This window comes from Neofelis nebulosa, chromosome 4 (genome assembly GCF_028018385.1).
Source record: "Neofelis nebulosa isolate mNeoNeb1 chromosome 4, mNeoNeb1.pri, whole genome shotgun sequence".
Lineage (NCBI taxonomy): Eukaryota > Metazoa > Chordata > Mammalia > Carnivora > Felidae > Neofelis > Neofelis nebulosa.
The window spans coordinates 13354493-13382271 of record NC_080785.1 but is presented as its reverse complement, the minus strand read 5'-3'; the positions used below and the strand labels follow the sequence as shown (position 1 = coordinate 13382271).

Sequence of the window (27779 nt, the reverse complement as noted above, 5' to 3'; positions counted from 1 at the left end):
TGTATTCATTTCTAAAGTTACAGGAATAAATATCGTTTGGTCTGCACTGTTCGTTTTCTTTTTTTTTTTTAATTTTTTTTTTCAACGTTTTTTATTTATTTTTGGGACAGAGAGAGACAGAGCATGAACGGGGGAGGGGCAGAGAGAGAGGGAGACACAGAATCGGAAACAGGCTCCAGGCTCCGAGCCATCGGCCCGGAGCCTGACACGGGGCTCGAACTCACGGACCGCGAGATCGTGACCTGGCTGAAGTCGGACGCTCAACCGACTGCGCCACCCAGGCACCCCTGCACTGTTCGTTTTCAAATTGATTCTTGCCTCTTGAAGCTGCTAGGAAAATGCCTAATTCTGACATAACTTAAAATTCTCTTTCAGAAAGTTGTGTGTTGATGGGGCACCTGGGTGGCTCAGTCACTTAAGCATCTGACTCTTGATTTTGGATCACGTGATGATCTCACAGTTAGTGAGATCGAGCCCCGCCTCAGGCTCTGCACTGACAGCAAGGAGCCTACTTGGAATTCTCTCTCTGCCCCTCCCCCACTCATGCTCGCTCTCTCTCAAAATAAATAAAATTTAAAAAAGAAAAATGTTGAAACTCAAAAAATTATTTAATACTCATTCAATAATTCACTCAAATATAAGGATTTGAAATGGGTACTCTTGTAATTAATAAAAATCTGTGCTGCTTTCCAGCACAGGAAAGTTTCCCTATGGAAATCCATGCTGTCTTTTTTTTTTTTTTTTTTTTTTTAAGTGTTTATTTAGTTTTGAGAGAGAGAGAGAAAGTGTGAGCAGGGGAGGGGCAAAGAGAGAGGGGGACAGAGTATCTGAAGTAGGCTCTGTGCTGACAGCAGACAGCCCGATGTGGGGCTCAAACTCATGAACCGCAAGATCATGACCTGCACCAAAGTCGGACGCTTTACTGACTGAGCCACCCAGGTGCCCCGGAAATCCATGCTGTCCTGATTGTCACCTGTTTTGTTAACGCTGATCCCCCCTTTTGAATTCATCTTCACCCACTCTTGAACACCTGTTCCTACTTTCTGTCACTTTGACGACTTCTCTGTCTAGCTCTGACCTTCTGGTTCTTTAGTTCTTAACCTGAGTTCCTGACTCTGCCTTCTAGCTTAGGTGTGAGGGGTTTTCTCTCTTTTAATTGAATATGACATTTTCCTGGAGGTTTTGGCTTGGCTGCTTTTTGGTTCTTAGTGCCTTTGGCTGACTTCTGAAGAATGCCTCCCTTCTGTTCCCGCTGGGGCTCTGTTAAATCTTACCCTAACCTAACAGATTCAGATATGGTGCTGGTGTTATACCATGTGAACATGCTGACGTTACCACCGTTAGTCGTGTCATTGGGCCCGCAGTGTGGGTGGAAACAGAGACTTCTGAGTGGGAGTGTGCTGTGGTAGTCTAACTGGTTGAGTGCAGAGTGACCTTCCCTGAGACGAAATGAAATCAGATTCGTATGCGTGGCATCCCCAACTGCTCTCGTGTTTCTTTCAGAGAAATGTGTACGTGGCTCCTGCAAAATGTTGGACTTGGTTAATATGACATCAGTCATATGGGGACCGTCATTCATCAAAATTGGTGTTGGGAGTGGGCACGTGAGTCTGGGTAGTGGGTGAGTTGCTGATGAAAGGAGTCTCCTCTGTTGCTAGAGGCACAATGCTGGTAAGTTTGGCTGTTTTGGAGAGGATACGGTCTTCTATATCTCTGAGGGGGGATGCCTAACCTGCCCACTCTTCAGTGAGGCCCAGTACATGGGGAAGAATTACCTAATACCTCAGGCCCTGTTTTGAGCAAACCCGAGAGGGCATCTTGTTTGTTTTGTTTTACTTTCAATGAATTAGCTTTAGTTTCTAAAATCCCTTAAAACCCTTAAATCTAGTTGTTTCATGAACAAAGGATCAGAGCGTGGCTTTCCCCCACTGTGACCAGGTCCCTGGGGTCAAAGTATGGGGATGAGATTTGTCCCTGCGTTTGGAGGCAGTTCCTTGCCAGAACTTGTTTTGTTCTGAAGGCTGCCTCTTCTCCACACACATCCGTTCTTTAGTGCATCGCTGGTCTATTGCAGTTGGTGTATTAACGCATGAATCAGGAACAACTTATGACAGTAGCCTCATAAGAGTTTCCAATTTTCCATCAGAGGCCCCTGCTTCTCATTTTTAGTATTCTCTGAAACCTTGGGCCAAGTTCACAAATCCTGATCCTTAATGAGATTGAGCTATAGTTTGGGTCTAGAGGGATCATAAAGAAAAATAAACAAACCAACAACAACAAGACAAAACAAAAACAACAAAACGACCCCCAAGTACATTCCAACATTTCTCAAAGAGTTTCAGTGTCTACCAATGTTCTTTGCCTCAAATGGCATCCCTGATCTTTCCCAACAATTGATGAACAGAGCTGTCTAGATCTTAAAGTTGTGTATGTGATTTTCTTGTCTTGGGATAGGTGGAAGGGAAAGTCTGATCTTCTGTTGATATTCTGCAGGAAGCTCTGTTTTAAGAAAGCAAAGATGACCTCAAAAACTTCCAACAACTGCTGATGACAATTGTATGTTATTTTCTGGTATTCCTACATTTTTCTGGACTAGAAAAATGTATAGTGTAGGTGCTAAAAGTGTTATTTCTGGAGTCAAACACATTGGTTTCAAATCCTGACCTCATGGGGCGCCTGGGTGGCGCAGTTGGTTAAGCGTCCGGCTTCAGCCAGGTCACGATCTCACGGTCCGTGAGTTCGAGCCCCGCGTCAGGCTCTGGGCTGATGGCTCGGAGCCTGGAGCCTGTTTCCGATTCTGTGTCTCCCTCTCTCTCTGTCCCTCCCCTGTTCATGCTCTGTCTCTCTCTGTCCCAAAAATAAATAAACGTTGAAAAAAAAAAAATTAAAAAAAAAAAAAAATCCTGACCTCATGGTTAAGCGTCTGACTTCGGCTCAGGTCATGATCTCACGGTTTGTGAGTTCGAGCCCGGCGTTGGGCTCTGTGCTGACAGCTCAGAGCTTGGAGCCTGCTTTGGATATTCTGTCTCCCTCTCTCTCTGCCCTTCCTCTGCTCCTGCTCTGTCTCTCTCTCCCCGCAAAATAAATAAACATTAAAAAAAAAATCCTGACCTCATCACTTACTAGATACATGATCTTTGAAAAATTGCTAAACCTCCTTGGACTTCAGTTTCCTTCACTATAAAATAGGTAATTTTATAAAATGCCTCATAGGATTGGTGTGAGGATTAAATAAGACGATGTATGTAAGTTATTTTACCGACTAGAGCATAGTAAATACACAGCAAATATCAGCCACTAGTATTTTAGCTTATCAAGGGTCGAGCCTTAGGCATGTGCCTCATGGAATTCTAGTCTTAGGATAGTGAATCCACAGAGTTTGTAGTTGCTGGTGGTATAAGAGGACATGATATAAGTGAAAGCCTGCTCCTTCCAGTCCCCAGGGGATGGATGGTGGGAAGGAGAAGAGGGAGGCAGAAAGGGGATTGCACGGAGGGCAGGTGAGAGTCCTGATTTCCCCCCTCTGAGGACTGCTTCAAAGCTCCCCGGTTGCAGTCGGTGGGAGCAGAACATAGGCGCTGACTCAGCCTTGAATGCAGGCAGAGCAAGCAGTAACCAAGGGACACAGACCTCTCCCTGGAAGACAAGGACACTGAGGGAGAGGACATGATGTTTCTACCATGAGATAGCATTGATCTCCCCCCTCTCCGCAGACACGTGGGCCCTAATTAAGGGAGAGAAGCATGGCATCAGGACTATGTCTCAGATTTTCATTTTTTAAATTATTTTTTATTTAAAAAATTTTAAAAATTTTAATTTATTTTTTATTTTTGAGAGAGAGAAACAGCGAGCTTGAGGGAGGGGTAGAGAGAGGGAGGGAGAGGGAGAATCTCAAGCAGGCTCTGCGCCCAGTGAGGAGCCCAGTGCAGGCTCAGTCCCATGACCCTGGGACCGTGACCTGAGCCGAAATCAAGAGTTGGACACTTAACTGACTGGTGCACCCAGGCATCTCATCAGCTTTTAATTTTTAAATCTAAAGAGACTGAAAATTTTTCTGAAGACATTCTTTTCACTATCTCATTGGACTGAACACTTCCACCCCAACCAGCAGGTGGTAGCTCAGAAAAAAAACTGTATTACTTTTAGACAAAATTAAGAACTTTACTTTTTCTCTGCACGTATGTGTTTGTCAAGTGAATAAATTTTGTTGATCTCACTATAGTGAAATTGTCGTTGCGACTTGGTGGGGCTGGCCCGATGACAGAGCAGTATTTCCAGGTTAACTGAAAATAGTGTTTTCAGAAGCTCATGGGTGAGTTTCTCTGCATGTTCTGTCTAGGGTTGGCACCACCTGTTGCTGAATAGGGTGCTCACGGCCAGGGAGGGACGATTTCTGAACTCTTCTTGGTGGCTCGGCTTTGTACCCTAACTGCCCATTTAGCACCCCTCTTTGAGAAAGGGATGGGTTCCAGCTAGCTGCCGGATGCTGCTGTACTACTGTAGAAATAAATCTCTCACACCGTTTTGATTCTGGCTCATCTTGATTCCAGTTCATTCATTTGTACCACGTACATTTAGTTAACAGCCACTTTGCACCAAGCACTATACTAGACCAGTTGTTCTTCTCAAAAATGTCACATGTAGCGGGCACGAAAGACACCGAAACAAGTACTTCATCTCTGCATCACTGAAACAAATGCTTCAGATGTGATGAAGGGTTCTGGCACAGGTGATCTTTGTCTGTGGTCTCCTCTCGTGACAGCCACGGAAACGCGCTGCTCTGTTCCGCTGCCGAGGTCTACGGCTGCACGGCCGTGCTTCCTGCAGGTGGCTCTGAGCCAGCGGTGGAGCACTGTGGAGTGCTGAGACAGGTTTTCCTCTGAGACTGAGACTCAGGTGCCCCTGCTGAACACACCATTACACCCCGTGGTTTTCCATAGCACCAGATACCCTCATCTCTGTCTTTTTGTCTGTCTCTCACACGGTTCTGTGTGTTTTTTGAAGGCAGGGTGCACTGTGCGTGATTCTCCTGTTTCCCCAGCAGCTAACCTAGTGCCTGGCTAATGACGGCAGTTTGTTAAAGGAATGAACAAATGAGGGCAACAAGAGGAAGGAGCTCAGTCTCAGAAAGACCTTAGAACTTAGCCACTGATTTTTCTATGATGTTTGGCAGTCACTTACTCATCCTCTTTTTCCTCACCTGTAAAAAAAAAAGGGAGAAGCATATCTTCATTCTAGAACTGTTTTAAGAATTGACTGAAGCTTAAGATGCCTGCTGCACTTCTGGGAACAGAGTAAGCATTAAAAACAGCCTAATAAATGGAAGTTTCCCTCTCTCTTCCTCCTACGCACCCATTAATAGGAGTGGGACTGCCCTAAAAAGACTTCATATCAGGGCGCCTGGGTGGCTTAGTCAGTTAAGCGTCTGACTTTGGCTCAGGTCATGATCTCACAATTTGTGGGTTCAAGGCCCGCGTCGGGTTCTGTGCTGACGGCTCAGAGCCTGGAGCCCGCTTCAGATTCTGTGTCTCCGTCTCTCTCTGCCCGTCCCCTGCTCATGCTCTGTCTCTCAAAAATAAATAAACGTTAAAAAAATTAAAACACAAAAAGCTTTCACGTCCCAAAGGCTCCAATTTCTCTTGTAGTAATTTCATAGACATAGCTGCCAGGGTTGAGTCAAAGGACACACACATCAGGAGAGTCACCACACTCAAGGAAGCCCAAAGCAGGGAGCATCCATAAGATATTTATATTTAACTGATGGTAAAATTCTCATGCAGGGGGAGAAAGGGTTTTGTTAGTGCTTTTCCCATACTGACCTTTTCAGAAATAACTTCTGAAAGAACCAGTGTGCTCACTGGTGACACTAGCCAGCGTGATCACATCCTGCTGATAGCTCCCCCTGCTACTGAGAACCCAACAACCTTGTATGTCTCATTCTGAATGTGGTCTCTTGCTGCCCTGTAATGGGTCCTCCCACCCCCTTTGGAACATTTAATTCTTATATCTTACTCCATATTATCTATTCTGTTTAAATGTGATGTAACTGAATTACTTTAATGCAGTAGTCTATTTTGTAAATAATTAAGTGGAAATATGTGCTATAATATAATCTGCCCTTTAATCATTGCCTGGCTTGTTCACTCTGTTTGCCTGGTTCACCGATCTGGGCATGCTTCTGTCATTCGTGGCTCCTTAGTTTTGTACAAACGCTTTTGTAAGCAGCTGGGCTCAGGGAATTTCTCCAGGCCTGCTTCCCTGTCATCTATCTTGAAGGGCCTCATGAATTCACTCCCTTCTCTGGACCTGGTAGTCTTCATATGTTAGCTGCTTCTGTTTGTCTATTCCTATTTGTACTTCTGTTCCCATAAGTACCGGGAGTTTGTATGCTCTATTTTGATGCCAGTTTTGTAACCTATATGTGGCTGCATTGAGGCTTGCACCTTGGGTTTCCCCAACTGCTGGAGTAGATAAGAGACGCCATACTCCTGCACTCACTCATAATCGTCGATAATATAATTTGCCAAGCATATGGTGCCCTTTAGTGTCTGAGGAGTTGCAGAGGAATCAGGCAGTGAGATGCCTATCAGGGCCACAAAACTATAGCTAAAGCATTACCGTGTATTTGGTACTGGAGTACTTGGGCAGTTAAATGTCTAGGAAAGAGCCCATTGTGATGTAAGCATAAGCCCACATCTATAAAGGAAACACGTGAAATGGCTGACATTTTTTCCAAGCAGAAGTGATTGGAGACATTGTTCCAAGCAGAAGTGATATCGCAGCAAGTGATTATGGCACAAATCTATATATGTGACTGGTGAGGGAATACAAAGTAAAGGAATCGTCACCAAAGGATGGAATTAATTGAAAACAGGCTCTCTCGAGGAAGCATGAAGTCCTCGAACTTGATCTGTTCATAACTGTAAATCACTGTAGGTGCTTGGGGACGAAAGAGTAATGCTGGCATGGCCAGAATGACAGATGGAGAAGATAGGGCTGCAACAGCAACAGATGACAGGGGATAGAGAAGCTGGATTTTGGTAATCCATGGATGTGTGGATGAAGGTGGGTGGGCAGGAATAAAGCCTGGGAATTCGCACCATATTCTGGGGGTGATACGAAGAAAAGCTTCATTCGCTGTGACACAGTGACACAAGCATCGCTGGACTGGGATCCTGTCACTCGGACTGGAAGTCCTTGGAACCATCCATAACTCCTCCCTCCAGCTGGCCTCCTCCTGGAGGAGTGGACTCCCGGGTTCACTGAGGCTGTTTGAATGAGCCATTTCTAAGGAAAACAGGATATGAATGAAGAAGTGGTAATGCAATCCTTGGAAGATTTGCATCTCAGCAAAAGCAGCTGGCTCTTAGACCATTGATGGCTCATTTGCCACACGGGGGACAATTGGAAAAGGAAACCCTTCCTGGCTGGTACTGATGCCTCCTTGTACCTCTCAGTATTTCTCCTGCCCCTGCACCGGCACCACCACCGCTGAGTTCTCAATGAGTAAAGATGCTTCAGATACTCTTCTTATCTGCTCTTTCTGTCTCAGCAATTTTGAATTTTGTAGGACTCGTTGTAAATCTGTTTATCGTAGTGGTCAACTACAGGACTTGGGTCCAAAGCCACAGAATCTCCTCTTCTAATAGGATCCTGTTCAGCTTGGGCGTCACCAGATTTATTATGCTAGGACTGTTTCTCCTGAACATTATCTATCTGTTCACCTCTCCACATGTCGAAAGGTCAGTCCACCTATCCACTTTTTTCCTGTTGTGTTGGATGTTTTTGGAGTCTACTAGTCTCTGGCTTGTAACCTTGCTCAATGCCTTGTACTGCGTGAAGATTACTGACTTCCAACACTCAGTATTCCTCCTGCTGAAACGAAAGCTGTCCCCAAAGATCCCCAGGCTGCTGCTGACCTGCGTGCTGATCTCTGCCTTCTCCACTCTCCTGTATGTTGTGCTCACACAGACATCACCCTTTCCTGAGTTTCTGACTGGGAGCAATGGTACAGTATGTGACATCAATAAGAGCATCTTGTCTTTGGTGACCTCCTTGGTCCTGAGCTCCTTTCTCCAGTTCATCATGAATGTGACTTCCGCTTCCTTGTTAATACATTCCTTGAGGAGACATATACAGAAGATGCAGAAAAACGCCACTGATTTTTGGAATCCCCAGACTGAAGCTCATATGGCTGCTATGAAGCTAATGATCTATTTCCTCATCCTCTACATTCCATATTCACTTGCTACCCTGCTACAGTATCTCCCTTCCGTACGGATGGATTTGGGAGCCACATCCATCTGTATGATTATTTCCACCTTTTATCCTCCAGGGCACTCTGTTCTCATTATTCTCACACATCCTAAACTGAAAACAAAAGCAAAGAAGATTCTTTGTTTCAACATATGGTGGAATTTCAGTAGTAAATAGTGGCGGGAGTCACCTCCTGGTTTGGGAGCAAGATTTTCTCCATTAGCGGTTTTCCCAATGGTCTGAGAAATTCATTTTTATAATTATTGATCTGACTTCCTGGGCCTTTGAGTGCCTGTATGTCAGTTCATTCTGCAATTTAAAAAATTTAAAATATTAGGCAGTTTTTTGGGTTTTTTTTTGTTTTTTTCCTGAGGAGCTTGCTTGAGGCATTACTTATCATGGAGTTTGCATGAGTGTTGCATCCCTGGCTAAGTGGAAGTCACCACATTGTTCCATGGGCTACTCAAGTATAAGGGGCGTTCCCCCAAGTTAAACAATACATTATAGTTCACATCATTAAATTTTTGAGGTTCAGTTAAAGAGCCCTGGGTAAGGGCTTAGCAATGAGTGAATCAGGAGTCACCAGACTGGCTTAAAATTAGCAAGAGGATGCAAAGAGCAAAGGAAGAAAGGAAAGGTTTAGAGAGGAAAAGAAAGAAAGAGAAAGATGAAACAGGTATATACTGTGGCAGGTGTTACAGAAAAAGCACCCTCCCCTTTTGGGTCACAGTAACTGAGCTATTATTACCAAGAAACTCTAGGAGTGAACTTCTAGGTTTGCTCTGGAAAGAAGGGAAGGGTCAGAGTGGAGGGAAGTGATTAAGTATTAAAGAAGCTGAATCCAGGAGAGTTCCAAGGATCTTAAAATCTAGGGAGCTAGCCTGAGGTCAAAAGCAAGTGCCAGATAGTGAAATCAATGCAATCTGAGTGCAACTTTACAAAAGACTGTACCCCGTCACATGATACAGAATTCAGGGGAAAGCCAAGAGGAGCCATTGGATTCGTGGTGGGAGCATCAGACTTTTGATGACTAGATATCATCTGCTTATGAATTTATGTACTGAGCTATATGGACACTGCACAATTATCCAGGAGAACACTTTCTTTTGGAGGGGAGAGGGGTTGGAACAGGAGGACTGGCTACAGAGGAACAGGAATCTGAAGATGGAATATTGATCAGTTTTGGGATGGGAATTGAAGGGTAATAACTCATATTTATACATTCTTTGTACTTCTAAAATATTTATGTAATATTTACATGTGTCAAAATAAATAATCTTATTAAATAACATTCTCTTCATTAAAAAAGAAAAAATGAGAAATCTCCAAATTTTACAAATTACCTGTTATTTCCCATTCTGAACACCACAATCTTGACTGCATTATTCAGTAAGGATTACTCAAACTGATATTTTAGGCTTAAAAAAAAAAACACCAAGGTTTTCATCATGTTAGAATCTTAAGATTAGGAGATAAGAGGATTACTGGGGATGATTAAATCCATGACAGAAGAACTCTAAATGAGTAGCAGAAAGCCTTGTGGTCTCCCAGTATCTGTTCTCTTTCTTTTCTCTTCCGTAGTAACAGAATTTTTAGCTACCCAGAATTTTGGCAGCAAATTACATATTACAGCTTTCTCTTCTAAGTAGGTATTATGTGTGATCAAGTTCTTCCAATAGAGTATGTGGAGAAGTGATGTATGTAATTTCTAGGTGGTGCCCCTAGAACAGGTATGCTCTCCTTTCCCCTTTTCCCTTTCTTTCTTCCTGTGGTCTCGAGTGCGGGATGTAATGATTGGCCATCTTGGATGAGTAGATAAAGTGACTTCCTGGGGATGGTGGACAAATCATCCATCCTCGTTGGCTTCACAGTTTCTGGTACCACAGTTTCTGCCACACCAGCTCTGGACTGTTTACTCCAGGACCACTCATGGGAAATAAATATCTCCATTCTTTCAGACACTGTAGTTTTGGGTCTCTATTGCCTTACTCAACAGACTTATGCTATACCATATTCCTTTGTTTGGGCACTTGCCCATAGTCCTCTCTGGGCAGACTTTTTAACAATGCTGTGGGTTTGGAGTTTGCTGGTTCCAATATGCTCTGCCACTAAATACTTATTAACCAGGAATTAAAAAAAATTTAGAATTTATTTCTTCAAGATGTGATAACTTATATGCTCTCTAATATGCAGTATCCTGCACTTCCCTGTATTCTCTGCCTGTTAAGGGAAGGGAGGGATGTTTAAGACTCTTCATTAAGAAGAGTCACTCTCGAGGTGCCTGGGTGGCTCAGTCAGTTAAGCGTCTGACTTCAACTCAGGTCACAATCTCACAGTTTGTGGGTTCAAGCCCCGCGTCGGGCTCTGTGCTGACAGCTCAGAGCCTGGAGCCTGCTTCAGATTCTGTGTCTCCCTCTCTCTCTGCCCCTCCCCTGCTCATGCTCTGTCTCTCTTTCTGTCTCAAAAATAAATAAACATTAAAAAATTAAAAAAAAAAAAAAAAAGAAGGGTCACTCTTGGAAATGAAGGGTGAGTGCCAGGGCAGTGTCTGTGTAACCTCATGAAACATACACTATGGTAGCTATAACTCGGGGCCATTGCCATTTAACTTTGAACTGCTAAAGCCCAATATTGTGTGAGCTGCATTTCTATATGCTATTTTATTGGTTCCTCACAACTTCTTAGATAATGTTGATATTACCTATTATACAGATGAAAAAGTTGAGGCACAAACAGGTATTATAAATGGCTCATAAACTAAACTAGAAAGGGGTAGATTTAAGGCTCCAATTTGTCTTCTAATTTTAAAGTCTAGTTCTTTTTTAAGTATGTATACCACAAGGTGGATGGGAAGATTGGGACAGTGTAGCATCATGCCGATTTATAAAGCTTTACCTTTTAGGATAAGAAGAAAATATTCAAAAGGGTGTTAGTTGTATTAGTTGTATTTATGCTTTTTTTTTTTTTTTTTGAGGAAACTCCGTACTGTTTTCCGTAGTAGCTACACCAATTTGCATTCCCACCAAAGGTAGAAGAGGTTTCCCCTTTCTCCACATCCTCACCAACACTTAATTGTTTCTTGTGTTGTTGATTTTAGCCATTCTGATAGGTGTCAGGTGATATTGTAGTTTTGATTTGCATTTCCCTGATGATGAGTGATGTTGAGCATCTTTTCAGGTCTGTCGGCCTTCTGGATATCTTTGGAGAAACGTCTGTTTATGTCTTCTGCCCATTTTTTAATTGGATTATTTGTTTGTTGGGTGTTGAGTTATATCTGTTCTTTATATATTTTGGATACTAACCCTTTATTGGATAAGTCATTTGCAAGTATCTCCTCCCAGTCTGTAGGTTGCCCTTTAATTTTGTTGATTTTTTTCCTTCCCTGTGCAGAAACGTTTTATTTCAGGTGAGATATATCTTTAAACTAAAAGTGTAGCAACATTAAAGAAGGAGCCATTTTAAAATTTATTTTGAATGTTGCAACTTGGGCAGGGATAGGCCACTAGAAAGGTGATGGGACAGTGGATATAGTTTATGCATGAACTAAGTGAAAATCTTATCCATTCTAAGGATTTTTACTTTTTCATTTCAAAACCACTTAAAAAAATTTGAGTATAGTTGACACACAATGTTGCATTAGTTTCAGGTGTACAACATAGTGATCGGACAAGTTTTTGTATTTGCTGTGCTTACCGCAAGCCTAACTACCACCTGTCACCATACAAGCTATTGCAATATCATTGTATTCCCTATGCTGTGCCTTTTGTTCTTGTCATTTGTTCATTCTGAAACTAGAAGCTTGTACCTTCCACTCCCCTTCACCCATTTTTCCTGTCCCCTCACCACCCCCTCAACCATCAGTTTGTTTTTATGGGTCATTTCAAGGACTTTAAAAGTTTCTTTACGTTGCCTAAATGGTACTTAAACATGTGTGACTTTGGGCTTTCCTAATCACTATTACTAGCATTTTGTCCATGAGCCATTTTCAGTTTCAGTTGTTTAAAGAACAAACAAATGAAAGAAGGGGTTTAGAGGAAGGAGACATTAGTCGTTGAAAGCATGAATTGAATGTAACTTTTAAGATAGCCCTAAATGCAAGAGCCTTCAGGTTAAACTGAAGCTTACTGAAGGCATTTAAAATAAATTTCTCAATGATTTTCTTGTTGTGTAAGTTAGAGCTGGAGCTGGAGTTGGAGCCTCTAGTCTAGCCTGCTGCTTCTCAAGAGGGCCAGAGAGGTGAGAAGCAGCCAGGATCTGCTGGGAATTCTATTCACATTTTGTATGCTCTGCCTCCCATTTCTCTTGGGTGCGGGTGTAGAGGGGGAAGCAGTAGTTTGACAAAACTCCCAGGGATTTGAATAGCTGGCCCGTGGCCAGTTTTATTCTCTGAGGAAAAAAGTGTGAAAGGGAACTCGGCATCTGTGTAAGAATTTGCCTGGCAAGGAAATTAATAACAAGGAAGTGATGTGAGTTAATGGAGGTTGGGGTGGAAGGGGGAGGGAGAGAGCGTGGAGGGTAAGGATGACAGCAGGGGAGGGGCAAAGACTGCACACCATCCTCCCTTAGCTAAGTGGGGTGGGGGTGGGGTCAGTCTTCTGGGGAAGCACCAATTTTAACAGGTCACAACAGGCTTTTGTTCTCTGGATTATGGCTGGGGGCTATAAAGGGCCTGGGAAAAGGCAAGCCTGTAACCCTGTGTGGGGAGGAAGGAGCAAGGGCTCTGGGTAAATGACTTGATGTGTGTATACACGTCTTGTGTGCAGACGAAGTGTCTCAACACAGGTACACGCTTGATTTGTTTGATAATACTTCTGACCTGTTTTAAATACAGGAAAATTGTTTATCTCAGTTCTGCTGCTTTCACAGTTGGGACAATGACAATGGAATGATGATCTGAATCCAGACATCTCAAGAGAGGAAATAGTGGAAGATACTGATATTGATATTACTCTCTAACTCCTACTGACCTCTCTATGCTGCTGACTTCTGTCAAAGGCCTGGGCTAATCATAATCTGTCTCTCATCTTTATTTTTGCTTTCCAGAAGTTCTGGAATTATATAGAGCCCATCATCTTCCTTTAGAAGCAGCAACTGAATTCATCCTGTATTTGCACGGCGTGAATATTAGCAGACTTCAGGCACTCTCCTACTTTACTTATTTTATTTACCTTCAAGTTAATTAGCATATGGTGCAGTATTGGTTTTAGGAGTAGTCTCTATTGAAAGGAGTGATAGTGGAGACAAATCACCAAGGAAGGAAAGAAAAATAGCGTTAATTAGGTAATACTATTTTCTAGGCACAAAGCTAGGTAATTTCATATGCCCTTTTATCATCACAATAGCCACGTGAGGCAAATTGCAAAACATCAGAATTTTTATAAAGAGGAACCTGAAGCTCTAAGAAGTCAATTGACTGGTTAAGGCCATAGCTACTAACTGGTTGAGTCGGGCGGCAAACTCAAATCTTTTTGAAGCACCTTGCCTTTCTGTGAATGGCCACGAGTACTCCACTTATAAGTTCTGCCTCCAGGGAGTTAGTCCTGAGGTTTGTGTCCCAAGGAGGGCTGGTGCCCATGCGCTATGTGTGATCACTTGGCTGTGGCTGAGCAGATATTCAGAAGACTCCACCTGCCCTCTCTCTTGCCCCTTTTCTTAGCCTGATCTTACAAGTCATGGGAAGACCCTAGTCTTCTCTAGAAAAACACAGGTCTCAAACTGTTAAAAACATAAGTGTTTATGCAAATGGCTTCATGTCACTGTGTTTTATATAACTTGTCAAGAATAAAGTTGTAATTTTTTATTTTATTTTACAGAAAAGTTCCAAAAGGAGTACAGAGAGTTCCCAGATTTCCCTCATTCAGTTTGCCTGATGTTGATACCTTACATAAGCTGGGGCACTGGCTACCTGCTCATCCAAAGCCAAGTGCTCCCAGGTTCACATTAGCACCAGCCCTCAGGGGAGCACAAATCAGCATGGATACATCGATTGTTAAGTAAACCACAGACCTCATTCAGATTTTTCCAGTTTTCACACTCATGTTCTTATTCTGTTCCAGGATCCAATCCGCGATATCATGTTGCATGTAGTTATCGGGTGCTCTTAGTCTCTAATGGTCTGTGATATTTCTCAATCATGCATTGTTTTCATGATCATGAAACATTTTGTAAAATGTCCCTCGATCTGAGTTTGTCTGATGTTAGACTGAGGTTGTGGGCCTTTGGGGAGGAGTCCAGCAGAGATGAGGCACCCTTCTCCTCATGTAACACCGGGGGATAGTGATATCATCTTGACTTCTCGCTGGTCGTGTTCACTTTGACTGCTTGGTTAAGGTGGTGTTTGTTGGGTTTCTCCACTGTCAGGTTTGGTTACTCTATTCCCTTTTCCAGTGTCTCTTGTTTAGAAGTCTCCCAAGTCCATCTCACTGTCAAGAGAAGGGGAATTAAGCTCCGCCTCCTGGAGGGTCCCCCAACTTCCGTCTGCTGTACTTACCTCTCTCTCCAAATTTTCATACTCATGGAGGCAGACAAAAATACCCCCTGTACTCTCATCTTCCAAGCCCCTTACCCCCGTGCTTTTACTCCATTCAGTTTCTTCACCCCAGCCTGCTACTGATTCTTATCATAATCTTCCTCGAAGATTGTGATCCTTGCTGCATGCAGGGCCTGGGACTGCACTGCTCCTCCTCCCTCCAAATCCCTACCTGAAAGCCAGTACCCAAGAAGCGGTACTGACCCACTGAGCAAGGTCATGAACCCCACTGCTTCATAAGGTGGTGGGGAAGGAAGCTGGAAAGACTATGAATATACAGACTTTGATAATTTCTGTTCCTGTTACACATGACTCAGTCTGCTCAATTCAGAATTGCAGAATGTCTCATGCAGCTCATTAAGAGAAACTTTGCTCAGGTTCACAGCTGCTACAGAAGAGTTGCCTCAAAGTCGTCTAGGAGCAAAGTAGGTACAGTCCTGGGAAGCACTGTGAATAGGAATACAGCATGTTCGAGTCACTGAGATAAGTCAGATGGGGCATGGGGAAGAAGCTGTACTCAGCCTGGCAACATGGTGGAGGAAGGGCATTTTTTGGGTGAAGGTGTCAGATCTGAGTGTTCGGAAGTGCTGCCTGTTCTTTGTTTCTTTTCTACCTATACCTTTTAAACTGCTTATTTTTTTGACTAAAAATGCATGTATTTAAGGCTTACAATAGGATGAATTGATTTACATATACATAGTGAAGAGATGACTGAGGTCAAACTCGTTAACATGCAATCACCTCACACGGGTACCATTGTTGTGTGTGTGACGAGAGCACCTGAAATGTCCTCTCTCAGCACATGCCCAGCAGTCAGTACAGTCTTACTGACCTGGTCAGTATGCTGTCCGTCAGATCTCTAGACTTACCCATCCTACGTAACACCTCCCTATCTCCTCCGCCTCCTCACCCCTGATAGCTGCCATTCTGCTTCTTTCTACTCGACTTTTTATATTCCACATATAGGTGAGGTCATGCATTCTGTTTCGTATGTGTGTCTGGCTTATTTCACTTAGCATAATTCCTTTTAGGTTCATCCATGTTGTTGCAAATGGTAGGATCTCCTTTGTTAAGGCTGAATAACACACACACACACACACACACACACACACACACACACTCACACATGCACATCTTTCTCAGCTTTCAATGGGGTTATGTCCAATGAATTCATCGTTTAAATCACATGTTGAAAACATCATGGCTTAGCCTAGCCTACCTTAAATGAGATCAGAACACTTACATTAGCCTATAGTTGGGCCAAATTATCTAATATAAAGCCTGTTTTATAACAATGTGTTGAATATCTCATGTAATACGTTGACTACTCTACTGAACTTGAAAAAACGAATGGTTGTCAGTTTATCAGCTTACCTCTGTGATTGTGTGACTGGCTGGGAGCTGTGGCTCATGCTGCTGGCTAGCATCATGAGACAGTGTCATACTGTATATCCCAGGAAAAGATCAAAATTCAAAATTTTAAGTACAGTTTCTACTGAATGTGTATCCCTTTTGTGCCATTATGAAGTCAAGAAATTGTAAGTTGAAACATTGTAAATTGGACACTGTCTCTCTATGTCTGTCTATCTATCTATCATTTATCTATCACAATTTCTTTATTCATCTGTTGATGGAAATTTAGGTTGTTTCTGTATCTTGACTAATATGATTAATGCCCCAATAAATATGGGAGCACAGATATCTTTTTGAGATCCTGAGGAGGGATCGCTGGATCATATGGTAGTTCTATTTTTATTTTTTTAAGAAATCTCCAAACTGTCATCTATAATAGCTGCACCAATTTACATTCCCACCAAAGGTGTGTAAAATTTCTCTTTTCTCCACGTCTTTACTAACACTTTTTATCTTTTATTTTCTTTTGATAACAGCCATTGTAATCTAAAGTGATACTTCATTCTGATTTTGACTTGCATTTCCCTGATGATTAGTGATGTTGAGCACCTTTTCATGTACCTGTTAGCCATTTATATGTCTTTTTTGGAAAAATGACCATCTTAAGTCCTTTGCCTATTTTTTAAATTGGGTTGTTTGCTTTTTTGCTATTGAATAGTATGAGTTCCTTACATATTTTGGATAGTAACCCCTTATCAGATGTATGGTTTTCAAGTATTTTCTCCCAATTTATAGACTGCCTTTCATTTTGTTGATTGTTTTCCTTGTTGAGCAGAAGCTTATCCATACTGTTATTCTATATAGGATAGACTGCTTTGTTGTGCCGAGTAGAAAGCCATAGTTTATGTTCCCCCTCTGAGGGTCTCTTCTGGTGCTTGTATTCCCCTTGGTCTCTTATGGACTTTCTTTCCTTGGTTCAGGTACTGTGAGGATGGCTGAAGGCCCAGAGCAGTGGAATAGTAGGCATATGAATGGAAGGGACTTTGGTAGAAAGAGGTGTGGTAGTGTTATGGCCAACGTGGTTGGGTTGCATCAAAAGTAGAAACCAAGTGGTTGTTCTGGCAAACTAGAGAATGCTGAGGTTGTTACTCTCCAGATGCAGTCCTTCATTTCAGCCCTTGGTTTGGGGGCTGATATGCTGAGCAATTCATTCTGTATGGAAATGAACTCATAGTGTGATTCCCAGATTTCTCTCCACGCTGACCTCCTATTGCACTGATTATGCAGCAATAAATATTTATCCTGTCTCCTGGTTGTTTTCATTCATTTTCTCACCCTGTCCTTTTCTTTTATGCTCAAGGTACAAACATGTTAAAACAGTATTGATTATTTGCCTCTCCCACTAGAATGTCAGCTCTGTGACACTAGGGACTTTGTTTTTTGGCCATTATCTCCCCCGAGACTGGACTAGGGGCCTGGCACACGGTAGGCATTTGATAAATATTTGCTAAAGCATTCATAAATGTTGTACTTTCCCTGTTTATAACATGAGGTGCTTTGCATTTGCCACTGGTGAGATTCTCAGAATGTGTATTTTGGTTTGGCAGAGTTGGGTGGGTGGGAATAAGGTTCCAGGGTACCTATGGATTTTACTTGCTTCCTTTGGAAGGGTGGTCTGTAGCTGTGGCTCGTTCCTCATCTCAGATTCCAGACCAGCTTCATGCACATGGAAATGGAAGTGAGACTCTTACTTTCCAGAACATTACTTGTGTTCACAGCTTTGCCTTCTTTGCCAGAGAATGGATTTCAAAAGGACAGTGACAGAATCTGAACTCTGAGAAGTGAAATGTTCCACTCTAATACTCCATCACTCATAGGGGATCTGAGGCTCAGCCAGGAGCCACACACATTCATCACTGAAGCAGGGAATCTTTTGGGACATCAGTGAGACTCCTGTCCCCAGCCATGCTGTCTGCTGCCCTAGCACTGCTGATGGTTGTGGCAGTGGCCGAATTTCTCATTGGACTGGTTGGGAATAGAGTCCTTGTGATCTGGGGTTTTGGAGAATGGGTCAGAACATGTAAAGGGATCCCTATACAAACTCACTGTCCTGGGTGTGGTGGCTGTCAGTGTCTTCTACTGCAGGAAGTTCCTGACCTTTGTTAAAAGGTCTGTTCATGGCTGAAGCAGAGGGTCTGTGGCTGGGTTTTGTTTTCTTCTAAAGTCTTTCAAGGTCACTTTGCTCTTTCTTCCACACCCATGCTGCCGCCGCCATCATCATCATCATCTTCTTCTTCTTCTTTTTTTTTTTTTTACCATATCTTATTTATTTATTAATTCCACCATAGTTATTTTTTTCTTTTTATATACTTAAAATTTTTTTCAATTAGTATTTTTTTATTAAATATAATTTATTGTCAAATTGGTTTCCATACAACACCCAGTGCTCATCCCAACAGGTGCCCTCCTCAATGCCCATCACCCACTTTCCCCTCTCCTGCACCCCCCATCAACCCTCATTTTGTTCTCAGTATTTAAGAGTCTCTTATGGTTTGCCTCCTTCCCTCTCTATAACTTTTTTCCCCCCTTCCCCTTCCTCATGGTCTTCTGTTAAGTTTCTCAGGATCCACATATGAGTGAAAACATATGGTATCTGTCCTTCTCTGCCTGTCTTATTTCACTTAGCATAATACTCTCCAGTTCCATCCACGTTGCTACAAATGGCCAGATTTCATTCTTTCTCATTGCCAAGTAGTATTCCATTGTATATATAAACCACATCTTCTTTATCCATTCGTCAGTTGATGGACATTTAGGCTCTTTCCATAATTTGACTATTGTTGAAAGTGCTGCTATAAACATTGGGGTACAAGTGCCCCTATGCATCAGCACTCCTGTATCCCTTGGGTAAATTCCTAGCAGTGCTATTGCTGGGTCATAGGGTAGATCCATTTTTAATTTTTTGAGGAAACTCCACAGTGTTTTCCAGAGCGACTTCACCAGTTTGCATTCCCACCAACAGTGCAAGAGGGTTCCCATTTCTCCATATCCTCTCCAGCATCTATAGTCTCCTGATTTGTTCATTTTAGCCACTCTGACTGGCATGAGATGATATCTCCATGTGGTTTTGATTTGTATTTCCCTGGTAAGGAGTGACGTTGAGCATCTTTTCATGTGTCTGTTGGCCACCTGGATGTCTTCTTTAGAAAAGTGTCTATTCATGTCTTCTGCCCATTTCTTCACTGGATTATTTGTTTTTCGGGTATGGAGTTTGGTGAGTTCTTTATAGGTTTTGGGTACTAACCCTTTGTCTGTTATGTCATTTGCAAATATCTTTTCCCATTCCACTGGTTGCTTTTTAGTTCTGTTGACTGTTTCCTTTGCAGTCCATGCTGCCTTCTTAAGAAGCTAGCCTAGCCTTCCTCCTTTTTTCTTATTCAATTACTCTTTCTCCTCATTTCCTCATAGTTTCTGGCCTGGTTTGACCACTGTATTGGTTTTCTATTTGCCGTGTAGCAACACATACCTAGCTGTTTAAAACAGCATACACATTTATGTCCCAGTTTCTGTGGATAAAGAGTCCAGGCACAGCCTAAGTGGGCCCTCTGTGCAGAGTCTTAAAAGCTATAATCAAGATGTTGAATAGGCTGTTTTTTTTGGAGCTCAGGGTGCTTTTCCAAGCCCACTCATTGTTTGCAGAATTCAGTTCCTTGTGGTTGTTAAACCAAGGTCCCTGTTTTCCTACTGGCTGTCTTCTGGGGGCCCATCTCAACACCCCACAGTTTATTGCCATATGTCTTTCTCATGGTCTGGTGAGATTCTTCAAGGCCAGAAGGAGGGCCTTGTTTCTCTTTCCAAACTTTGACTGATTAGGTTAGATCCACTCAGTAATCTTTGAGTAGCTCAAATGCAAGTGATTTAATTACATTTGCAGAAGTCCTTCATCTTTGCCATATAATGTAACCCAATCACAGAAGTGATAATCTGTTTTATTCATAGTCCTACCACTGCTCAAGGATTACTCAGGACATGTCCACCAATGGGTGGAAATGTTAGAGGCTATCTTATAATTCGCCCTTCTACAAACATCTGTGTTGGGCTGGTCCCAAGGAAGTTGGAATCTGGACAATAAATGAATCACTTTTCCTATATTTCTTGATTAACTGTACTAGTCTTTTTTTTTTTTTTTTTGCTTATTTGAGCTCATTTCCTTTCTGTAAGACTCCGGTATGAGATATATGCTGAGTCATGTGTGTGTGGATAATTGATCATAAAGGAAAGATGACCTTAAAGACCTTGATTAGCAGTAATGGTTCCTTTCCCTAACTTACATTTTTAAAAAATTATTTGGCACCTAAATATACTGTGTTTTTATTCTCTGATTGTTTTCTTCCTTAAAACTTCCCCTACTTTCCTCTTTGATAATGAAATATATTCTACTTTGTTATTATTTTTTTGGTAATAAAATATATTTTAAATTCAGCATCTCATGCTTATATGTTCAAAGTACTTTTTATGAAAATAAAATCAATTTTTTTATTTTTTTTACTTTTTTTAAATTTTTATTTAATTTTATTTTTTTTTATGTTTATTTACTTGAGAGACAGAGCATGAACGGGGGAGGGTCAGAGAGAGAGGGAGACGCAGAATCGGAAGCAGGCTCCAGGCTCTGAGCCATCAGCCCAGAGCCTGACGCGGGGCTCGAACTCACGGACCGCGAGATCGTGACCTGAGCTGAAGTCAGACGCTTAACCGACTGAGCCACCCAGGCGCCCCAAATAAATTTTTTTTAATATGAGCTCACATTTGGCACTGTATAAAACCTGAGAACGGGGGAGCCTGGGTGGCTCAGTCGGTTGAGCGTCTGACTCTGGATTTCACCTCAGGTCATGATCCCAGGGTTGTGGGATTGAGCCTTACATCAGGCTTCATGCTAAGTGTGGAGTCTGCTTAAGATTCTTTCTCTCTGTCCCTCTGCCCCTCTCCCCTATTTGTGCTCTCTCTCTAAAAAAAGCCCCAAGCCCCCCCTCCCCCCCCAAAAAAAAAAAAACCAACCAGAGAATGTTTGGATTTGGTCTTCTTACTGTATTATGTGCTGGTGTCTAGATGCTAGCCCATGACCCTTGAGAAGGGGAGTTGGTGTCTATGGTCCTGCTTCAAATCTCTGAGTGTAGGTTCAGTGCGTTCATGTGGGTGCAAATACGGAGGGGTCATAACTTCTAAATTCTCTGTGCCTGGTTACAGCTGTTCAGTTTTAGAGGACAGGTTCCAGAAGGGCAAGGCCAAATCCAGATTTTGTGGTATGAAAACTTACCTTGAGTGTGGCATCACCCTCCGGGGATCTGAAGCTCAGCCAGGAGCCACACACATTCATCTGTTGAAGCAGGACATTTTCTGTGAAGGAAGTGAGAGACTCCTGACCCCAGCCATACTGTCTGCTGCCCTAGCACTGCTGATGGTGGTGAGAGTGGCCGAATTTCTCATTGGCCTGGTTGGAAATGGAGTCCTTGTGGTTTGGAGTTTTGGAGAACGGGTCAGAAAATTCAACGGGTCCTTATACAACCTCATTGTCCCGGGCCTGGCCGTTTGCCGATTTCTCCTGCGGTGGCTGATTATGATGGACTTAACCCTGTTTCCGCTTTTCCAGAGCAGCCGTTGGCTTCGCTACCTCAGTGTCTTCTGGATCCTGGTAAGCCAGGCCAGCTTGTGGTTTGCCACTTTCCTCAGTGTCTTCTACTGTAGGAAGATCACAGCCCTTGAACACCCTGTCTATGGCTGAAGCAGAGGGCCTATCGCCTGAGTCTCTGGTGCCTTCTGGGGTACCTCATGATAAATTTGTTACTTGTGGCCCACATTGGCTTAACGTCCAAAATCCTTCCCAAGGCAACAACAGCATTATGTGCACCCTTTCAAACTGGTACTACATGTATATATTAAAGCTCACTGCAGGAAGCGTGTTGCCTTTCATGGTGTTTCTTGTTCCTTCTGGGATGCTGATTGATTGTCTCTTTGTGTAGACACCACAAGAAGATGAAGGTGCATACAGCTGTAGGAGAGATGCTTGGGCCCAGCCTCACATCACTGCCCTGAAGCCCTTGACCTGCTTCCTTATCCTTCGCGTGGTTTATATCCTGGCCAGCCCCTTTCCCATCACCTCCAAGTATTCTGCTAATCTCCCCGTTGTCTTCATTTCCAAGACCCTCATGGCTGCCTATCCTTCTCTCCATTCTGTCATATTGATCATGGGGAATCCCAGGATGAAGCAGACTTGTTAGAGAATCCTGTGGAAGATAGTGTATGCTTGGAGATCCTGAGGTCCTTGATCTGGAGAGAAACGAGTGCTCGGAATACTCTTTTGAGACAGTTTTTGGTAGCTCTTTATAAGGGAGCTGACATTCATGTCTGTAAAATTTTTTCTTCTCTGACACCAAATCAACAGATGATCTACAGGAAGTACAGAATAAAAACTAATACCGTTTCACTGTTAGCACTGTAAAGTATAATTATTTTATTGTATTATAGAAATCAAGACTGGGGCTTTATGTTTGGTAAAATAGGTGTTCTATTCTGTTTACATATACCAAATAATTCATTTCTTTTTAAATTGCATATTTAAGTTGTGTTTTTCCTATTATAGGGAACAGAGATTAGGAGCAATTAACATAGAGATCGATCATTTTTATTAAGTTTCACTTATCCACTAATGTTAGTCATTTTAGGTAAGTTTTTTAAAAAAAGAAGTATCAAATAATTTTCCCATTTCTCTACTGTAGTAGGTCTAGTTACCTAACTGAAAAACAAAACAAAATATCTTTATATTTCTAGAAGTTTCTTTGAGTCCTAGACTTGCCTTTTAGGATAAAAGTCAGTTGGCTGCCATGTTCTATATTAAACTCCAAAGCCCAGGACCTAGACTGGAGCAAGATGGGAGTGACGGCCACTTGCTTCTGCTCACAAAAAAGGACACTTCTCCCTGAATGTGTGAAGCTTCATCTTCCTTGGTCAACTAGCCATCCTGACTGTGTGCTCTGGTTTCCCTGTAGGCTGAAATCAGAGTTTTAGCTTACTAAGTCTTTGAGTTGGATGGAGATCATCTAGAATGTCAAATCCATGGCAGCAGGAACTGCGTCTCTTTTTGTTTTCTCCTAGGTTATTGATGCCTAGAATACCACCTAGAATATAGTAAGTTAGTATTTTCTAAATGATTAGTTACATTAACTAGTCTTACAGTTCCTCTTTTTTTTAATGTTTATTTTGAGAGAAAGAGTGAAAGAGAGCATGCATGCGCATGAGCAGGGGAGGGGCAGAGAGAGAGGGGAGAGAGAGAATCCCAAGCAGGCTCTGTGCTGTCAGCATGGAGACCAGTGTGGGGCTTGAACTCATGAACTGTGAGATTGTGACCTGAGCTGAAACCAGGAGTCAGACGCTTATCCAATTGAGCCACCCAGGCGCCCTTTACAATTCCTCTTTTATTTTATAAAGAAACTGAGAGCCCTGGGGCGCTTGGGTGGCTCGGTCTGTTGAGCGTCCGACTTCGGCTCAGGTCATGATCTCACGATTCGTGAGTTTGAGCCCCGCATGGGGCTCCGTGCTGACAGCATAGAGCCTGGAGCCTGCTTTGAATTCTGTGTGACTCTCTCTCTCCTCCTCCCCTGCTCATGCTCTGTCTCTCTTTCTTCTTCTTCTTCTATAAAAAAAAGAAAAAAAAAAAAAAAGAAAAAAGAAACTGAGAGCCCATGGCAGTTCTGGGACCAAAACTCAGTTTCCTGGCTCTGGGTCCTGGGCTTATCCCCTGACATCATGCTACTATCCTAAACAAGCTAGCTTTGCCTGAGGCTTCTCTGAATCCCATCCTTCTTTTTATGAACTTTCTCAGTCTTCCTTTTAGCCTTGTTTGAACACATTTCTTTTGATTCAGTTCCAGGGGATCTGGAATTCAATTGATAAACCTAACATTTTTTTCACTTCTCTTGAACCATGCTAATTAATCCGCTTTTACTTATCTGTTCTCCCCAACATGTGTCTTTTCCTTACCTAAAGCTGAGAACTGAAGTACATGCTAGACACATGTGGGTGTTAGTCACCATTCAGGGAGAACTCGCTTCTCTGATGTCACTGTGAGTTGTGTGAGGTCAAGCACTGTCTTTTTGTCTTCTGGGAATGATAATATCCATCCATTTCAAGTAGAGACGCTTCCCCTTGGTTGTATTGTTAGTAGTAGGATGAACTTTCCATTACGCCACGCCTGTATCTATCTAGATGTACTTTATGACCAACTGTTGCAATAACGATAATAATAGTACCTACCATTTGTGTCAGGCTTTCCATTTTAACAGGCATTCTCATATATTGTCCATTTTCTCATTTGATTTTAGTAACAACTCCATGTAGTTAGCATTTCTATCTTTATGTTATAGATCACAAAACTCAGGCTGGAGCAGTGATTTGCTCAAGATCATCAGCTGGTAAACTTCGCAGGTAAAACATTCCCAGAGTTTGGACCACAGGTCTTGTGCTCTTTCCAGTAAACCTTAAGTTCCTCTTGTTCGTGCTTATAAGACTTCATGCTAGGATTAGCCGGTGGAATGCCCAAGTTTATGAGTGTGTTTCAACAGGTGAAATAACTAATCTTTCAAGTTTGGTATTGGTGGGTTGCCTGGGAGCCGAGATCCCCAATCACAACTGAAGTTTCTATGACTTGCTTTTCCTAGGGACAAAACACTTGCATTTACCCACTTTTAGGGACTGGATTTTCTTCCTTTTCTAAACATGATTTAGTTCATGATGTGGTGAGGCTGCTTTGTATTTTATCCAAGGAAACAAATCAGAAGGCAAATCTGTGCTCTTGAATTGATTCCTATGTAATTGCATCTTTCCTAATTTGCATTCTCAGAGCTGCAACTGGAACCACGTGCACATGTGTGCGTGTGTGTGTGTGTGCGTGTGTGTGTGTGAGTGTAGACATTACTAGCCTTCCTTTCTATTATGCAGTAGGATCTGTGATGATGCAGCCTAGCGGAAGTCTAAAAAGTTTCAAAAAGTAACGAGTTTTCATTCAGCTCCCTATTATTAGTCCTACTGCCTGGATATGATCATATTTTGCCATTTGCCATAGTTCTTCTAGTGATTATTTTCTCAACTCTCTCAACTCGATTTTGCTTTCTTACTTAGTTTATAAACTTTGAACTATAACTTTTGAAGCCCATTCATCAAAGTTTGGGCATTATCTCAACCCAAACCATTCCCCTCTCCTAAATTTGATTTGTTTTATTTATTTGTCATTAATTTTATAACTTTAAGTAATATGTTTTCAACTCTTCTGTTTTGAACTTTAACTTCTGACAGTATCTATAGAATCTGAGCTGTAGAAGGAAGAAATTAGTGCCTCAGCTGTCCTGTACTTTTCCCATATCCCACCTCATGTCCAACTTCAAATGACTTAAGGAGAAAATACATCTGTTGGAAGAAATTGGCTGTCTCACAGAATCAGTGGGAAGGGTGGAAAGTCAAGATCAGAATGGGAACCAAGAGAATATAAACAGCTGAGAACACAACCAAGTCACTCTATAGGGACTGCTGCTGGCACTTTGCTCTCACATTTCTCCTGTCAGCATTGTGTCTGTGACACTGCCTCACCTTTGTGAGTGTGTCCCTCTGAGTCACAGCTCCAAGGTCCAAAGTCCTGCCTGTGAGCCTCTGGTTGGCTGATTCTAGGTCACACACCTGCCCTAGTTAACAGGCTCTGGGGCGAGGAAAAATCTGATTTCTTTTTGGTTTCTGAAATATTTATTTTTAAGTTAAATGAAACGAAGTACTCAAGAATTAGATTAAGCAGCAGAATTGATGTGGCTGATGGTGAGCTAATGAAGATTTATAATCTGAACTGGAAGTTCAGCTCAACTTTCTCAGAAGGTAGTAGGAAGCATAAAAAGATGGAAAATGTAAAAGAAGAGAAAAGCTATATGGCACATAGAAATAATGGAATAATTATTGTGTGACTGGAGTCCCAGAGGAGATGGGAAAAATGAGGGGAAGGAATGAAATAGTTGAAGAATTAATGACCAAGAATTGCCCTGGGTTAAAGAAAGGTTAAAAAAAAAAAGAAAGAAAGAAAGAAAGAAAGAAAGAAAGAAAGAAAGAAAGAAAGAAAGAAAAAAACCTAGATTGAAAGACACAAAAGGATGTCAAACAAAACAGAGAAGGTGGGGGGACCCTTCATGTTTAAGCACATTACAGAAGAATTTAAAAATATCAGAGGGGAAAGTTTACAAGGATATCATAAGAATATCAAAGAAAAGTTCATAAAACTTTGAGGAAGAGCAGATCATAACTATGACACTCCTCAGTAGAATGCAGAAAAAAAATTTGCATTACATTCTATTTTAGTATTTTATTCTTATTTTCAAATAACACCAAGAAGAAAAGTTTAGAAGTATTTTTCTGGCTAGTGACCTATTTTTGTATTGATTATATACAGGGAGTCAATTATAAAAATGTCAGTGAAGGCTTAGTGGGTTGATGATCATGAAGTTAGTGAGCAAATTCTGAAATGTTTTAGCAATCACGGAAGATCTTGAAATTCTAAAGGATTTGGCAGGAATGTGAAGTCACATTCACAACTGTATTAAGGGAGTCGATGTTGTGTATAACTGGAAATGATTCTAAGTATCTAGCACAAATAATTGCCAGTGCTACAATATGTGATAGAGGGAAGTAATGGAAATGGGAGAAATAGACCAAAAAAATCAGCGTATAGATTGAAGACAAAAGAAACTATTGGTAAGGAAAGCCTTACCAATATATGGATTTTAAGAAAAAATCTGAAAACGTAACTGAAGTGCTTTCCTTTGGTGGGAATAGTAGAGTGGCTTCAAGAACTTCTACATTCTACACCACATTAAGCTACTAGAAAAATTGTGAATAAAGATTAGGTATCTGCAAAAACTTCATCCAGTGTTTTTTGTTTTTTTTTTTTTAAAGTGTGTTGTTAGATGAGGCCTTCTCTGATTCAGATTTTTAAATTGTAATGAAACTGATCTCTAGAAATTACTGCCCTCAAAGATTTGAAGGAAGAACAAGCCCCAGTTTAAAGGTTGTCAATTATGTGACTGATGCTGAGTGCAAAGGCTGGCTGAGACACATCTTTGTAGGACTTTTTTTTTTTTTTTTCGCATTTTTTTTTTCTCTGTCATCCTTGCACAGGGGCCATGCTAATCTTTCTGTATTGTTTCACTTTAGTATGTGTGCTGCTGAAGTGAGCACTCTTTTAGGATTTTTATTAGGATTGTTTTTATTTCAGTTGGTGCTCTGGTTACAAAGATGCATAAGTTTTCAGTAGTATAATTCAATGTTATTTTCCTCACAAGCTCTTTAATTTTTTTGTATATGATTTTATAGAGTTTGAAGTTTTATAAGAACACATATACCACTGTATAGCAGAAAAGGCTTTTTTTTTTGGTCATAAATTCATCATGAGGATTAAATGAATTAATATATGTGAAGTGCATAGAAGAGTGCCTGGTGCATAGTAGTAACTATAAATATTTACCCACAATGTTATTATCATACTAGTCTTTGGGAAAAATAATTTTAAATATTTGCACTGGCAAGGACTAATTAGAGATACAGAAAGTAGTATATA

At 41.8% G+C, this 27779-nt stretch overlaps 2 protein-coding genes and 1 non-coding gene across 3 annotated transcripts; 2 read left to right on the top strand and 1 right to left on the bottom strand.

Moving 5' to 3' along the window:
• Positions 1–7472: 7472 nt before the first annotated feature.
• On the top strand, positions 7473–8433 carry TAS2R4 (taste 2 receptor member 4). The gene has a single exon (XM_058723476.1). It carries the CDS (start codon positions 7513–7515, stop codon positions 8431–8433), a length of 921 nt encoding a protein of 306 aa, XP_058579459.1. The 5' UTR covers positions 7473–7512.
• Positions 8434–21440: 13007 nt separating this feature from the next.
• Positions 21441–22625, top strand: TAS2R5 (taste 2 receptor member 5). The gene is given in 5 exon segments (XM_058723505.1): positions 21441–21900; positions 21903–22001; positions 22004–22134; positions 22136–22184; positions 22187–22625. Coding segments are annotated over 5 exon segments (1005 nt in total). The 3' UTR covers positions 22453–22625.
• Positions 22626–27295: 4670 nt separating this feature from the next.
• Positions 27296–27400, bottom strand: LOC131511216 (U6 spliceosomal RNA). The gene has a single exon (XR_009261418.1). It is a non-coding gene; the product is annotated as a U6 spliceosomal RNA (small nuclear RNA).
• Between the last annotated feature and the right edge of the window lie 379 nt (positions 27401–27779).

Bases quoted from the DNA above. Each gene is read 5' to 3' on its own strand.
- TAS2R4 (XM_058723476.1), top strand. From the start codon at position 7,513: ATGCTTCAGATACTCTTCTTATCTGCTCTTTCTGTCTCAGCAATTTTG.